At 35.5% G+C, this 15,260-nt stretch overlaps 2 protein-coding genes across 2 annotated transcripts; both read right to left on the reverse strand.

Annotated features, from left to right (window-relative positions):
* Nucleotides 1–9,734: 9,734 nt before the first annotated feature.
* LOC106614872 (uncharacterized) lies at nt 9,735–10,756 on the reverse strand. Its single transcript, XM_014230799.3, has one exon. It carries the CDS (start codon nt 10,640–10,642, stop codon nt 9,962–9,964), a length of 681 nt encoding a protein of 226 aa, XP_014086274.3. The 5' UTR covers nt 10,643–10,756; the 3' UTR covers nt 9,735–9,961.
* Nucleotides 10,757–14,047: 3,291 nt separating this feature from the next.
* Nucleotides 14,048–15,171, reverse strand: LOC106614884 (uncharacterized). The gene has a single exon (XM_014230816.3). It carries the CDS (start codon nt 14,846–14,848, stop codon nt 14,273–14,275), a length of 576 nt encoding a protein of 191 aa, XP_014086291.2. The 5' UTR covers nt 14,849–15,171; the 3' UTR covers nt 14,048–14,272.
* Nucleotides 15,172–15,260: the final 89 nt, after the last annotated feature.

Genomic DNA, 15,260 nt, shown 5'->3' on the forward strand with positions numbered 1-15,260 from the left:
TAACTGCACAAACAACAACTACTTGTAGCAATAACAATAGCAAAAAGAAAGTGTATCAAGTAGAAATAAAATTTAGTGGACCGCTTAGATTGTTTTGTTAAATTGCCTGGCAGCAGCCATTAGACGAATTGCATGTTTTCAAATTTCGCCACTTTCAGCTGCTCATCAGTCGATTTGTTTTTGTCCGAGGGCTATTTTTACCGGTAAAATTAAATTTTTTCAACCTTCATGCGCCACCCCGCAAACAGTCCCTCTAACCATTGTCCAATGTCTCATCATTACAAAACGTTAAGTTGTATTGTATTTAATTTTTATTGTTGTTGGAATAGTTATGTCCCCTCCGGCTACTTCACCTGTGCGCCAACACATATACACATGTACATGTAGTACGAGTAGGTGACAAGTTGAAAAATCACATTTGTATAATCAAAATAAGTACAAACAACCGATTGTCGGCATTGCGAAATCAGTTCGTCACCTCAGTGCAAGACGTATGACTGGGGTGGTGGAGGTGGAATTGCGCTGCCGGAGCACTGCCAAAGTCCCCGCTGATATTTCGCCAAAATTTACCGACTTGGAAGCAATATCAACAGCCATCACACAAGAAATGACCAACTAACGTTACAGCGTGTGTGACAACAAAGGCAGCAAATCAAGGAAAAAGCATATTTAGCCCGCAAGATCAACAAATGGCACTTGGGTTATACCCAGCAGGGAATTTAAGCGGAACGACAGTGCCAATAAGTAATGCCAACAGATGAAACAAATTTTCAAGCATATGCTGGACTTTACTCTAAAAATTTGGCCGAAACAGGTTAAGTTAGGTTTAGAAGTCGTTACTGACAGGCATCTCACTTATACAGCTTAGAACGCCGATTCATTGTGGCGCCTAAGAACTCCTATATACTCGATCAAAAGACCCTTATAACCGACAAAGCGCTTTGAGCCTATCACAAATTTGTTGAGACGTCTAACATCAGTTTCGACTATATTTTTGGTTTGCCGAAGGTAAGAATACCGTCATGTTTCAGCCTCAGTCGTGCAATCATTTCGCCAAGAAGATTCTGCCCCAATTTCAGAATATCTTCCGCTGAATAATTATGCTGCACACGAACCCAACAAGAGCTAAGAAACTAAGGCAACGTTTTCAAAATTACTTGTATAAGAAAAAAGATGACATGACTGAGTCAAAAATAAAAAAAAGATCACTAAGAAAATATTACCCTAATTTTTTTCAATTTCTGTTTATAATCTTGCCTACATCTAAACCCTGTTCTCTTCTGGAGCGATCGCAATAGATTTTGGTTTCTGAACTGGGTTAATCACGAATTCAACAATTCCGCTCTATCGTCTTGACTACATTTAAAATCACGCTTTTTCTGGGAAGATCGATGTAGATCTTTGCTTCTGCATGGCTGAGGCAAAAAAAGCGCCTTCAGTTCTGAGTCACCGCCGGGTTAAAGAATTCTACACACTCGTCTTGACTACATCTGAACAGAGTTCTTTTCGAGAAGATCCAAATAGATGTTATGCCTTTACAAACTCATTCAAACAAACGGATGGAGTATTTCTAGCGTCGTGCATAATTTTAGTAGAGTATCTTCTTAAAGCAATTTTCCAGTATTTATGAAAGCCCATCACGTTGCTTTCTTGGCTCCTTAATACACTGCTAAAAGTTTTGTAGAGTGTTAAATCGATAATAGTCCTTGGACGGATATAAATTCGGGTTGCTTCCGGTAATGTCAACTCTACTGCCTTCGAGTAAGAAAATTAGCCCGTTAACAATTAATTGCGGTTCTCGACCTTATATGCCCAGCTCGCATATATGCTAATTTCATACTATTACTACACAGGACCTGAATAAAATCTCTGTTCCAAGCAACATATCCAAGCAAATAAATGTTTTTTCTTCAAATAATCGCTCCTCTATTAAAAAGTTCTTCGTGGGAGGAAGGCGATATCGCGCAATCCGTCACTAATATAATAATAAACTTCAATCATATTGTATATAAACAGTTATAAGAAATCCCGCTTTCCATTTACCTACTGGGTGCGCATTTACATGCTTTCACCGAAGTATTGCTACATTTACTTGCCCATGCATGAATGTACACATATGTATGTATGTGTATAGGTAAAAAACGTGTATTGTTCTTGTTGTTGTTATTGTTGTCTATTTACGCGCGCATTTCGCGAAAAACTAATTTAAGGAATTTTCTTCATTCCAATATTTGAATTTAGGGTATTTCAGATTACGAGTGGATAGTGCGCGCTGTAGTAGTTGTCAGCGTTGATTTGGCTGCGATTTTTGTTGCTGTTGCTGTTGCTGTTGCTGTGACTAGTGCTGTTGCTGGTGCTGATTGTGTTGGCAAGCGTTTTAGCTGCGTCGCTGCAACCAATACGAATTATTGTTGTTGCATTTGAAATGTATTGCATTATTGTCACTTAATTTTAACTTTGAGGTTTCGGCAGGCCACTGCAAGCGAGCGACTGCATTTTTTTTTACTTATTTGCTGTGTCTATTATTACGCATTTTACTTTAGATTTATTTATGCTGATGGAGTGAACTGCAGTGTGTTGTGGGTGTCTAAATGATTGGTGGCATGCAAAATTGCATTGCGTGCAATTTAGATATTTATTTTTAAAATTGTAGACTTGAAAAAATTTATTTTTTTTAGCAACACAAATTATTTATTTTGTTTTTTCTAATTAATTGAGCTTTTTAAATTGTTCACGTGACTTTTTTCTAACGGCGAATAAATTTTTGGCTGCTTGTCACACAGCTGTAGAAAGCACTTTTCTCCAGCCCAGCCGACGCGTTTGATGCGTTACTTCGCACACACTTACACACTAAAAATAGCTGCTTTATTCAAATATTTTCACATTTTCACTTTGTGAAAGCACATAATTTTTCTGCGCTTTACTCATTTTATGTGACAAAAATTATTTGCTGTGTTTATTTCACAAACAAGTATTGTTTTTGCTTTTTTTCGTGCTTTTCATTTCTGGTTCTCCGCGAAATTTTTTCCACTTTTCACTAAAGCCAGCACAGCGCAGACACAAACAACTTTCTCCGTTTCTCCGTTTGGATTTCCAAATTTAAAATTCCGTTTCGCTGAAATATATTTTCAACAATTTCTTTTTTCTTCCACAATATGTGCAGGCATGTGTACGCACACATATATATGTATATGTATATATATGTATGTATGAATGTAAGCAAAGGTATATGTTTTTGTATATTTGTGATTATTTTCTACTCGTTAATGGTTCCTTATACATTCTGCTGCCACTTTGACGACGCAGCTGTCGTCGTCTTTGTGGTCCGAAAATTATAAATTTAAGCAATCCAGCCCAGCCAAGTGTGTTGGCTATTAATAGTTGAAAGCCTCAACCACCGCAAATAATTTTGTAAAGAGCTGGAATTTGAATGCGCACACAATATCCTTGGACAGAGATTAGTTGCAGAATTTTAAAAATTTTAATTTATGCAACGATATTGAAAAATTGTATTTATTTCTTCATGTAATATTTGTATTACATATATTTAGACTTTTTTCAAGAAGCAGCGAAGAAAAATTATAAATTTCCATGATCAATGCAAATAGCTTGAAAATATAGTTTGAGCAAGTCTAGGTGTACGAGCGATGCTGTTCTAAGGATTATATATATTCTAGAGTTTGCATATACACTGGTGTCTACATATAGCTTTTTTTGTATGGCGCTCTTAGGATGCATCTATGAGCAGTTCAAATATTGGGTTGGCATGAAAGAGTCTTCCTTCTTATAAAAAATTTAAAAATACCGACTTGAGTTCAGAGAATAATAATATATATTCTCGACACTTGCATAAGTCTTAGCAAAATTTCCAGAAAATATGCATAAAAACGTGTGCAAATTTTAAAAAGAGAGTCGAGCGTGCAAATAGTTTATGTTATAGATGGAGAATGTGTCACAAAACCAAACAAATGTGGAAAATCAACTGCCTTGAACTAAAAATTCATAAATCCTTTTACTACTGTTACCTTTAGCAGGAAGCATGGCAAATTCATTTGGTATTCAAATACATATATACATATATATACTAAAAATAGTGTAGCCTTGTAAGTTGGCAGAGCTCCTCCTTTATAGCAGAGCTTGCAACACTCTTCGTTAAGTTCTAAGGTTCAACTCTGTGTCTTTGCTATTGTTTCGGACTTTCTAGCATTTTAGCGGAAGTTGTGTGAGCTTTCTGAGTTTTCAAATCGTTTTTTTTAGATTTTTTCGTACATATGTTATTTATAAAATTTCATAATTTGTGGTTGGCTAACATTTAGTTTCATAAAACCTATAATAAAATAAATAAATATTTTTTTCTAAAAAAAAATTATTTTTTAATGTTTCTAATATTTTTTTCTAAAAAAAATAATTTATTTTCAAAAAAAAAAATTATTTTCTATACTCTATAGCATAGTTCTTCGTTCGAAATTTTTAATTTTTTTCGAAGTGCTTCTTTCCATTAATACACCTATTATCTTCAAGCACAGACTAAAAGTTTTCTTTAGTTCGTAGTTATTTCTATTGATTTTTAACTAATTATTATTTTTTTCTTCACTTATTGTATTGAATCTTTTAGATTTTATATAATTCAATTTATTTCTAATCGCACTCACAGCATAAATTGTTTAAAAAAATAAATCACTGCTTTCTTTTTTAAAAAATTTTTACATTTGCATAATAAATAAAAACTTTACTTTCTATTCAACTTAGTTTTTTTTTTTTTTAATTACCGTTATTTCGTATACTTTCAATATTGATTTTAATATGCCATATAATTTTATTTTTATATATTTTTAATTCCTTAGACACTTCAATTTTAAGTATTATCAAAAATATAATTCATAAGCGCTATTAAGCTTTTAAACCGTTATATTTGTCACACACATTTATCCAGTAACTATAACACACGATATTCAAATATAATTGCAACTACAGTGATATAGGTATTCCAATTTCATTACTGTCACTCACTAAACAGAGCGTTTTACGATTACTGCATTACCATTCACCGTTCGATTCGCAACTGAATGACCAGCTCGCTTCTTAGAGATTCGTCTAATGTTCATTTGCATTAAAACGCACAAGCAGCATTTCCATTTTCCAAATCAAATACACTCAGAATCATTAGAATTGCTTTGGCTGAGATTTTCAATTTTTTTCTTTTGGTATTTTTGAATTTTCGCCAACATTTTCGAAAACGTCCTCTATCAAACGTTGCACACACCGCACACACGCAGAGCGCTCAAAGCTAAAACTGTCGCCTCTCATGCTCGAAACACTCTGACTAGTGTACTGTTGACACTTTTTTCCTCGCAATTTTCACTATAAGTGTACTTTTAGCGTGAGAATTGCGAAAGTGAGCACACCTCACCGGCAAAGATCAATGCCGCAGATGAATGAGCTTATGATGATTATGGTGCCATTACTTCTGCTGTTTGAGAGGCAATAAATCGTTTTGTTTTCGAAAATATTTTTAAATGTTTCATCTACACAAATGACTAACCGCCTAACAGTTTGAGTACGTCACAAAGGCTTAGACAAGCTTACGTAGCGTTTTCGTTGGTGAGAATGTGTAAGGCAAAAGTATTTTTGAATACTGGACATAAGCGAACGTAGTATTATGTTATGTACTGTACATTTACATTTGATATGCCTCTTTTAAAGTGTTTCTAAAAGACGGAGAGTATGTTCTGTGGTTTCTACCTGCTTAGAGAGTTAAACACTTGAGAATTATACACTTTTCAAAAGCTACAGGAGCAATCCGTTAAGTACTTATCCTTACAGCGCATTGGCATCGCTGTCGCAGGTGAACTTACTAACGTGTAGTATATTCTCGAAGGCGGCTAATGTCAAATTTTCAGCCACATCGATAGTTTGGTTTTGTTCAAGTGTGAAAGCGGAAATATTCACGGATTTTAGAAAACAGGAGAAAGAGCAACATCGATCCATGACTCGATTCTTGTTTTAGTAAGCAGTATGGGGCAATGAAAGCAAACAAAAGTCCACAAGGCAGGCTTTCTACTAAAAGCTACAGCTGTCGACGCGTTGGGTTCCGTCTTGGATCACTCCGTACAACAAGTGCAACAGTGAAAACACTTCATAGTCATAGTAGCGTTAGACGCAGTTTTAGCGCAATTCGAAGAAGTTTATAATAATTGGCTGCCCGCCCGGAAACATATCTTTTAGACAGATTGCAACACATCGCTAGGTCAGGTGACTTATTTAAAGGTTCTACTAGAAACATGCAAAATTTTAGATCAATATCTCAAAAATGGAGGGACTGACTAAGCTCGTCTCGCTGACCATATATCTATACATTTCCGACGTTTGCATTTTTGTTTTTACAAATTTCGTGGCTAACTTAATATCAGGCGAACGTATAAATATTAGATTAAAAACACGTTTAGGGTGGTCCTTATATATTTATAATACTATAAATATAGGCAGTACTACAATTACAATACAATATTATTTTGTTGTCACGGAACGTTCCACCAAATGAGTCAAATCCTTGCAAATTAGCTGTGCGCTGCGAAATCAACTGCCATACTCACATACATTTGTACATATATATATATCTTGTATTTTCGCATAATTAGCAATCCAACAAATTTCAACATACTTTCTGTCACTTGCTTTAATTTCTTATTATTTGTTTTCTGCATTGACTTTTTTTTTACATGAATTTCCTAACTAGCCGCAGCATGGTTGTTGTTGCTGTTGTTCTAAGTTGTTGTCAGTACATTTTGATTGCGAAATAATTATACAAAAATGAATTTTATACAGCAACAACAACGCGGAGGACAAGTGAAATTAATTTACAATACACATTCGCGGCGGGAATGTGAGTGCGAACACACACACACACACACATGACAAATGTATTATACAAATGTGCATGACTATGTTAAACTACTACCGCGTACTAAAGGCACGAACTGCATTATTCCAATCACTAATGTGCGGATAAAATGCGGATTTCTCCGACACAGCATTGTTGTTGTTGTTGTCGTTGCCACTTGTTTTCGTATTGCCGTTGAGTATGCTTGAATTGTGGCCAAAATAAAATATGTGCCTACATATATATTTGTATGCTTAGAGCCGACGCGACAGCCACATTGAAGAATCTGCACACCAGTTGGCCTAAAAGATTGGCTAGTTGTCTGCTCGTTCGCCTGATCGATTGTGCATACAAGCAGGCATAGGCAGACATATCTGTATATATGTGTGAGTAAGTGTTTGCTTCTGGGCTGACCACAGCAACCGGGTGACACATACGAGTGGAAATGAATGGATGGAGGTGGCTGACAGGGCGTTGATCGGTCGATCTAGGCTGGTCGCACACTTCTGTGTATATGTGTGTAGCTAGCTGACTTGCTGGCCGGCTGGCTGATCGGCTAGCTAAATGGCCAACTGGGCCGTCAGGGCTCGCTGACTAGTTTGCGACGGCGACAGCAGCAACACCAGCAGCAGCCAGCAAAAGTGTCGCCGCCGTCATTCAGTCGCAATGCAAGGCACTTCGCTCTGCGCACACACACACACGCACATACATACCTACATATGTTGTTTTGCATGCTTGTGCGTTTGTTTTGAAGAATTGAACTTTTTGGCCAGCAACGAATTTATTGTTGTGATTTATTTTGATTTCACAGCCTTTGCCAGGCACTTTATCCACGAACAATTCATGTGGACCGCATTAGTTGTGTGTTTGCTTGTAGCTGCTTTGCAGAATATATTTTTTTTTGTTTTTTGCCATTAGTCTGGTCAGTTGTTGCTCTTGCCCAGAGCCGTGTATTCGAAGGTATTTGCTGCCCATTAGTCATGGCGGCGAAAATTATAAATTGCATTACACTGCTCTAATCGCCGTCGTCTATGAAAAGTTTTCATGCAAATTATGTCGCATTATGCAGCAGGAATGTTTAGAAATGGAATAATAAATATGAAAATGTGTAGCAAAACATATATTCAATGGAAATTGTGTCAAATGGGCGCGAAAGGCGCAAAAAAATTGCTTGCTATCTGTCAAAACAATTTGATTAAATATGTACATATATACATATAATATAAGTACATGCTTATATGTAAAAAAATACTTTAAATATTTTTATTAAGATTCGAATATGTATACGAAATTTAATACCACTTTTATATTTTTTATTAAATAAATTGTATTTTTTTAATATAATCGACCTTATATGGAGCACAGCATAAAAAATATTCAACGTTCGCCATGGCGTATGAGCAATCTGCAAAAACTGCCTAATATTATTCAAACCATAAAGTAAGTTTTGAAGTACATTTTATTTGCCTATTGTATGAAAAATTAATATTATATAATTATTTTATACAAACAATCCTCTTGCTTTATTTGGTTCAAGAGTCGCCCCACTGGTTGGCGTCTATACTAGAGTAAATTCCCAACATGCTATCAACCATGCAACATTTCACTTCAACTGCTTTAACACGTCACTCCCTTTGTTCCAACGCTGCCATTAAGCCAGTTTTCTGGATCACACTTTTAAGTTCTTAAACTACAACAACCTTTCTAACAACTAAAAAAAAGTTAAAAAGCGAATTTCGACTCCAAGGAAAGTGAGTGATGTCCATATATAGTCAATTAATCTCATTATACCCTGAACAGGGCATATTGAGTTTGCCAAAAAGTTTGTAACATTCAGTCGGAGACTCTCTAAAGTATATTAATGAAATGCATGACGAGCTGAGTCGATGTGGTCATGTCCGTCTTTCTGTCTGGCTGTTAGTCTGTTTCGCATGCTCATTTGTCGAAGCCGTTGATATCAAACAAATATGGAATTCATACAAACTGTTCGATCAAAATAAAGTTCTTCTAACGTGAATCTAAGAACAAAACTGACATTTTGCATACAGTTGCTCAACTCGAGATAAACTACTAAAATAGAATTTTTCGTATCGCTCTGGAAATACTTTATCAGTGACTAGCCTGATACTACTAGCTTTGTTCTTATAAGACTTTACAGTTAGTTGGCTGATCGGAGATATTTAAATTGTAGTGATTCATTCAACAAGCTGTCACTTATAATGTGTGTAGTGGGAACGAGCTGGATCCCCATCGTCCTTCTGCGTTCTAGCACTGTACCGATAAACCTTGCATAAGCTGAGCAGGCGTTGGCCGATGATCCTGCTGGTTTAGTGTGAAACGTAGGAGATCCACTGAACTGCAGCATAAGATAAGTTGATTGCTACCAGATTTATCTCACTGCATTTGTAGGAGTTCTATCGAGACATTTTGCAATAGGCATTCATTCGTTAAGGCTAAATATATTAAAGGACGCAAATTATCAAAGTTGTGGTGACAGACTGTGGTCGAAACATCTCGGCAGTCATATTTTCGTCGCTACTCGGATAGATAGCTGTAACTGACACTAGCCGAGTCAAGAAATGTGTGGCTTTGTCGACCTATAACGTTATTTATAATCATTGTAAGGCAGTTATAGGTACCACAAGGAAGCGACATTCTAAGCTATCCAATTGAGTTCTCTGTTGGTGATTGTAACAGAATTGTAACCTAACCATAACCCGATTCTTTCATCAATGTTATCGAAGACTATTACATATTCTTATCGCCACATTGCCCAGAAGACACCAGGCAATTAATTAACATTTCTAGAAAAAAAAACTATTTTTAATTTTTTAAAATGTATTTTAACAAACAATTTAATTTATTTTAATAATTTAAATGTCATTTTCAAACACTTAATGCTACACTTAAATTATTTTCATACAACTAAATAAAGATTCCGGCACACACACTAATGTTTATACGAGTGTACTTCATCAAAACAGCTCGTAATAATAATAAAAACAAGCAACTAACAAATTTGTGCATTAAACAAAATGTCAACAACAAAAGAATACAAAACAAACAAAGCGCAGCGGCGCACTAGCGTACGAGCTTTGGGCGGAAGCAATGCGCCTGCTGCATGGGCACACACTGCTGGCGATTCAAGTCCCAGCCAAAACCGAAATAGCAACGACGCACACTGAGAAAGCCGCTAACACATTGGAAATAGTACTCGCAGTTGTTGGCATGCGGGAATTGCTGATCGTACCAGCTGATGCAGACAGGACGCCCATAAGCCGGCGATAACGCCAATGATAAACTCAGTATAAAAGCAATGCTGCCCGGCCCTTTATTGCCTAGCGGACGCTGATAGGTATTTAGTAAGCGACGTGTGATGAGCAAGAGCGTGAACGTAGACGACTCTTCAGCTTCTGTAACTTTTGTAGCTGTTGTTGTAGGTGACACTGTTGTGATGATATTTTTGCCGCTGCAGGCCAAAAACGTTTTGTCGCATGACAAAACATTCGGATTGAAATATTTATTGGCCGGACATTCGCCCAACGTGGAACGCAAACCGTTACAAATTATATATTGGCTGCAATTGACGGGATTGGCAATAATTGTGCCCTTCGGCGCATTGTTACAATCTTTGTGTGAAACAAATTCAGTTGCGGCAGCAACATGTTGCAGCAACATTGTTGCCAATATCGTACAAATGTTAACGGTTAGTTGAATTGAGCAAAAATGTATATTTCGAGTGCATATCTTTTGTGATTTCATGCTATGGGTAAAGAAAATTCGTGTGCGCGATAAAATATGAGAAAAACTCAAATGTTTTAGTTTGCTATATGAAAATCAGCTGTCGATCTGCACTTGAACTTGCTGCGCGCCGTGGTGTACTGTGCCGATTCGACGACCTTCGTACGCTTTAAATAGCGGCTTATGTTGCTCGCACTTACGATTTGCGTCGCATATCGCTCGCAGATGATAATTGCAAATCTACGCCATCCGACTGATAAGGGCTTCGTTCATTTGGCAATTTATCTTTTTGCATCGCTCACTCGCCGCAGTGCATGCCATTGCTGTGTCAGATTTGATTATGACGCTACCTTTCAATTGAGAGGCGATCAGCTGCGCTAATTTAACTTGTTTAGTTACATGTTTGTAACCAGCTTGTTAGTTGATTTCTGTCGGGAAAGCACACAATTTTTGATTATGAGTTTTGTGTTAATATTTGTTGTCAACATAGATGCATTCGATAACCGACATTATAAATGTTCGAAAATTTTTTTTTCTTTCTGCGAAATCGCAATAATATTGTAATTATGTTATTTTGCGATATTTTGTTGCTGAAAATAATCTTGTAAATGTGCATATATTGATAAATAAAGTGTCGGATGTAACCGAAAAACTATATATAGTAATAGCCTGAAATGCAAGAATTTTTGAGTTATTAATAATAATAAAACAAATAAAAAAATATAAAAAGCTATATATATGCGCAGACCAACGTACATAGCAACTCTAATTACCTGATAGCATTTGACAAATTCGTTATAAAATTTGTAAATTCGTGGCGGGCGCGCATTGCCCCAAATTGCTTATCAAAAACTATATTTATATATATATATTTTCTACTTTTTTTTTTTATTAGTTCAAATCTGTTTGTGAAGTAGTAGAGCGTTAAATTATGCAAAAATCGCTTAGAAAAATTCGAAACGTAATTTAAATGTACCATGGGTTGTTGTTAGCAAAGATATATACAAAATTCGTGTGAGTAACATGAATGCTATAAAGAAATTTAAATATCAAAATTTTGCACAACTTTGCCAAACTTAAACACAATGAAAAATTTTTTATAATAAGAAGTTAATGAGACTATTTCTGTAACATTATATAATAGAAATACTTATATAATATATAGCTTTGTACATGTCTCACGATTTCTCAAAAACTAAAGTTTAAAAAATTTTAATTTTTTCTTCAATAATTTTAAAGTGCATGATTTCAAAGAATACAGCCTTTTGAAATTGCGTAAGATTCACATACATACATAGTTGTGTTTAAGTCTATCTTAACATGCAATGAAGCAGATAATGATTTCAACAAAAAACGCAAAAATTAAACACAGTAAAATAACTAATTTTTTTTTTCAAATTCGTCCCACTGTCGATATGACGCTGTTGATTTTATGACGTCAACGATTGTCGTTACCTTGTATTCTATGAAATTTGTGTGCAGACATGTAAGAAGTTGTGCATCAAACTAGGCTCAAGACTTTTTTTTCGAAAAATTACTTCAATCAATCTGAAGCTGAAATCGTTGTAACGGTATTGTATATAACTAAAATGACAATACAGTTGTTCAAATTTGAGTGCTACATATGGGCCACAACTGGTTTACTGATTTTCGTTCTAATCGTACCAGCAAAAATGATAGATACTGTGCAGGAACGCCAAAAGAGGCAGCAATGACAAAAAATTTGTTGGATTACTGTAAATTGAATGTAGTAGCATGCGGGTCCTTTTAAAAACGGTAAAACTTTAACTAAAAAAGGACAAACTGGCATTAAGAACGTGGTTGCATCGCAAATGATTGTCACGTGGTTTTTGTTTTTATGTTAAGATATCGCGTTGAAGTTTGGCACACGTCTTTTTCGCTACAATAAACTGCTCATGTTTCGGAACCGCCGTTATCGGACCACTATAGCATATATGTATATAGCTGCAAATAAAAACTGACCGTTGAAAATCAAGTTCTTTTATGGAAAACTTTATTATTTGACAAGATATCTTCACGAAATTTGACATGTATTATTTTTCAAGACAACACTACAATCTCCGAAGAAATTTTTTACAATAGATAGAACTACTACAACCTATAGCTGCCATACAAACTGACCGATCAAAATCAAGTGTTTGTAGAGAAAACTTTTTACTTGACGAGATATCTTTACCAAATTCGGCATGGCACTGATCTTTTGTATTTGTGAAGAGTATTGCTGTATAAGTGCAGCCGAAGTTAACGGTTTTTCTTGTTTTTAATTTCAAACAATAACACCAAACATTCTAAAGCAGTTGATTTGACACATGAATTCTTACGATAAAAACTAATTTTTGAAATTTCCTTTGTTTATGTGTATCACCTAAAGTTCAAAGATCTCTAAAAAATTCCAATTCAATGTTGCTTGGTTGTTGCATATACCATATCGTCTTTAAGCATTTCTGAATACATTCTAAAAAGTACCGTTAAATAATTCTGTCATTTGCGTTTACAACACTGTTCTTTGTGAGTTACGACGCGGCCAGAGTGAAGATTTTGGTTGGTTTATTAAAGATTTTATGGAATTTCAGCAAAATATTTAGTTTGAAAATATTTAAATGTAGTGATATTGCAACTTACTCGTCTGTTTACACTTGTGACTGCTAAGTAGTTATAAAAAATACATTGTTTTTGTGCTTATTTCTATAGTTCGATAAGTATTAAATAATGTGATTTCGCGTTTTGAAAAATGAAATGTATTTTCCTAGAAAATTTTGGAAGATGAAATAGTTAATAAAAGCGGCATGAAAAACTTTACAGACTGGAGGAAGCTCTGCCGAATTCGTACAAAATGATGCTTCTAGCTCTAGCAAAAACGGGGATTCAGCTGATAACACAGTGTATGAGCTGGATGCGGTTTCCGCCAAAGTTTTTGTCTATAATGACAATGACAATAATGACTTCATTTTTAAAACTGCCGTAAATGCCATTTGGGGTGCTTTTTACGAGGAATTTGTACCTAAAAACAATATTTAAAATACTCGTAACTGCACAGTAGCGGACTGCATATCTCGCCATTCGACTATAATTCATGTTTTCCACAAACTAATGACCAAGATACCCTTATATGTAAACATTTTTGCCTAAGAGCATATGGGTCTGAAGTTTTTTTTCGGGATTATAAAAATTTCTTCGTCAGTTTTTGAGATATCCGAATGAATTGCCTTTGCCAATGGGAAGGCAATGTTCCTGTTGAAGCAACTACCCAACGTCGTTGTGCTAATTATAGCACTCAAAAAAATACAGACAATTTGTAAAGAGTGCCAAGTTCCGCTTTGCAAAATTTGCTTTGCACCATATCATTCATAAATTTTATATAACACACATCTTCTACTTCTTCAACAATATAAGAAAGTAATAATATATGATTCACTGGTTGTTTTATTTATATTATTGCACGTATTGCTTCTAATTAGTAAATACTAACCTACCTAGAAAGCCGAGTAGTAAGGGTTAAAAGGCAGAATTTAAAAATCCTTAAAAACATTTGCATACTTTCGAGCAAAATCGAATTAAATACACACACTGCACATTTGTATGCTAAGCCATCACATTTATACATAAAAACAAAACACTTAAAATTACAACTTAAAAACTATAAACATGCGCCCGCACTGCCTTAAAGCACTGCGCTTCTTTGAGTGGCACGCACTTCTCTTGTAGAAAATCCCAGCCATAACCCAGACTGCAGCGCAAAATGCTCAAATAACCGCGCGTGCAGCGATAGTAGTACTCACAGCGCTGCTGATATGGAAAGTACTCATCCAAGGTTGATTTGCATTGTGGGCGTGGTGGCAAAGTGTTTGTCGAAAACAGCCCGCTTGTAAACGTACTAGCCGTCGCAGTCGCTGTAGTCGTAGTTAGCGCTTGCTGTGTTAACATGTGCTGTTGCGTCACTGCTTCCGTGGGCGGAGCCATAGAAGTTGTGCACATGGAGCCATCTTCATCTATCAAACATTGTTGTTGCTCTGCATCGAAATAGGTGCCAGCAGGGCATAAATCGGTGAAGGACTCATCGTCTCGACAGTAAATGTAAGCTAAGCAATTGTTCTCAACCGCAACAAAAGTGCCTTCAGCGGCATTTTTGCACTGCTTGAATGACTCTGCTTGAGTGCTAATGATGATGGTCAAAAGTGATATAATTTTTAAAAAGCTTGTTTGCATTTTAAAGCCTTTGTTTTTTTATATAATACTATTTTTTAACAAAATTAAAAGTATTTTAATAAAAGTACTCTTTCACACTTGCTGTTGATTGCTTTCTAATGCCTCTGTAGCATTACCAAGCGTTTATATTCGATGGTTAGAAGGTCACCGTTGACACATGGATCTGTAAAAGATAGTGTTTTCAATATCGTTTATTGACTCTTCAACTGCCATTAATGTATGCTGTTATCTTGAATTTGATTTGACTGATAATTTTGTTTCCTATTACAGTCAATGAACTTATAAAATTACTTAACTTTGCAGGATAAATTTGGGTTAAGGTCAGATACAAAGATAAGGAAACAAAAACAAGTGAAATTTTATCTGCACATAAAAAATTATGTATACTAGTTATAACGTGCGCAATTAGTTA

The sequence above is a fragment of the Bactrocera oleae genome, chromosome 6 (assembly GCF_042242935.1).
Source record: "Bactrocera oleae isolate idBacOlea1 chromosome 6, idBacOlea1, whole genome shotgun sequence".
Classification (NCBI taxonomy): domain Eukaryota; kingdom Metazoa; phylum Arthropoda; class Insecta; order Diptera; family Tephritidae; genus Bactrocera; species Bactrocera oleae.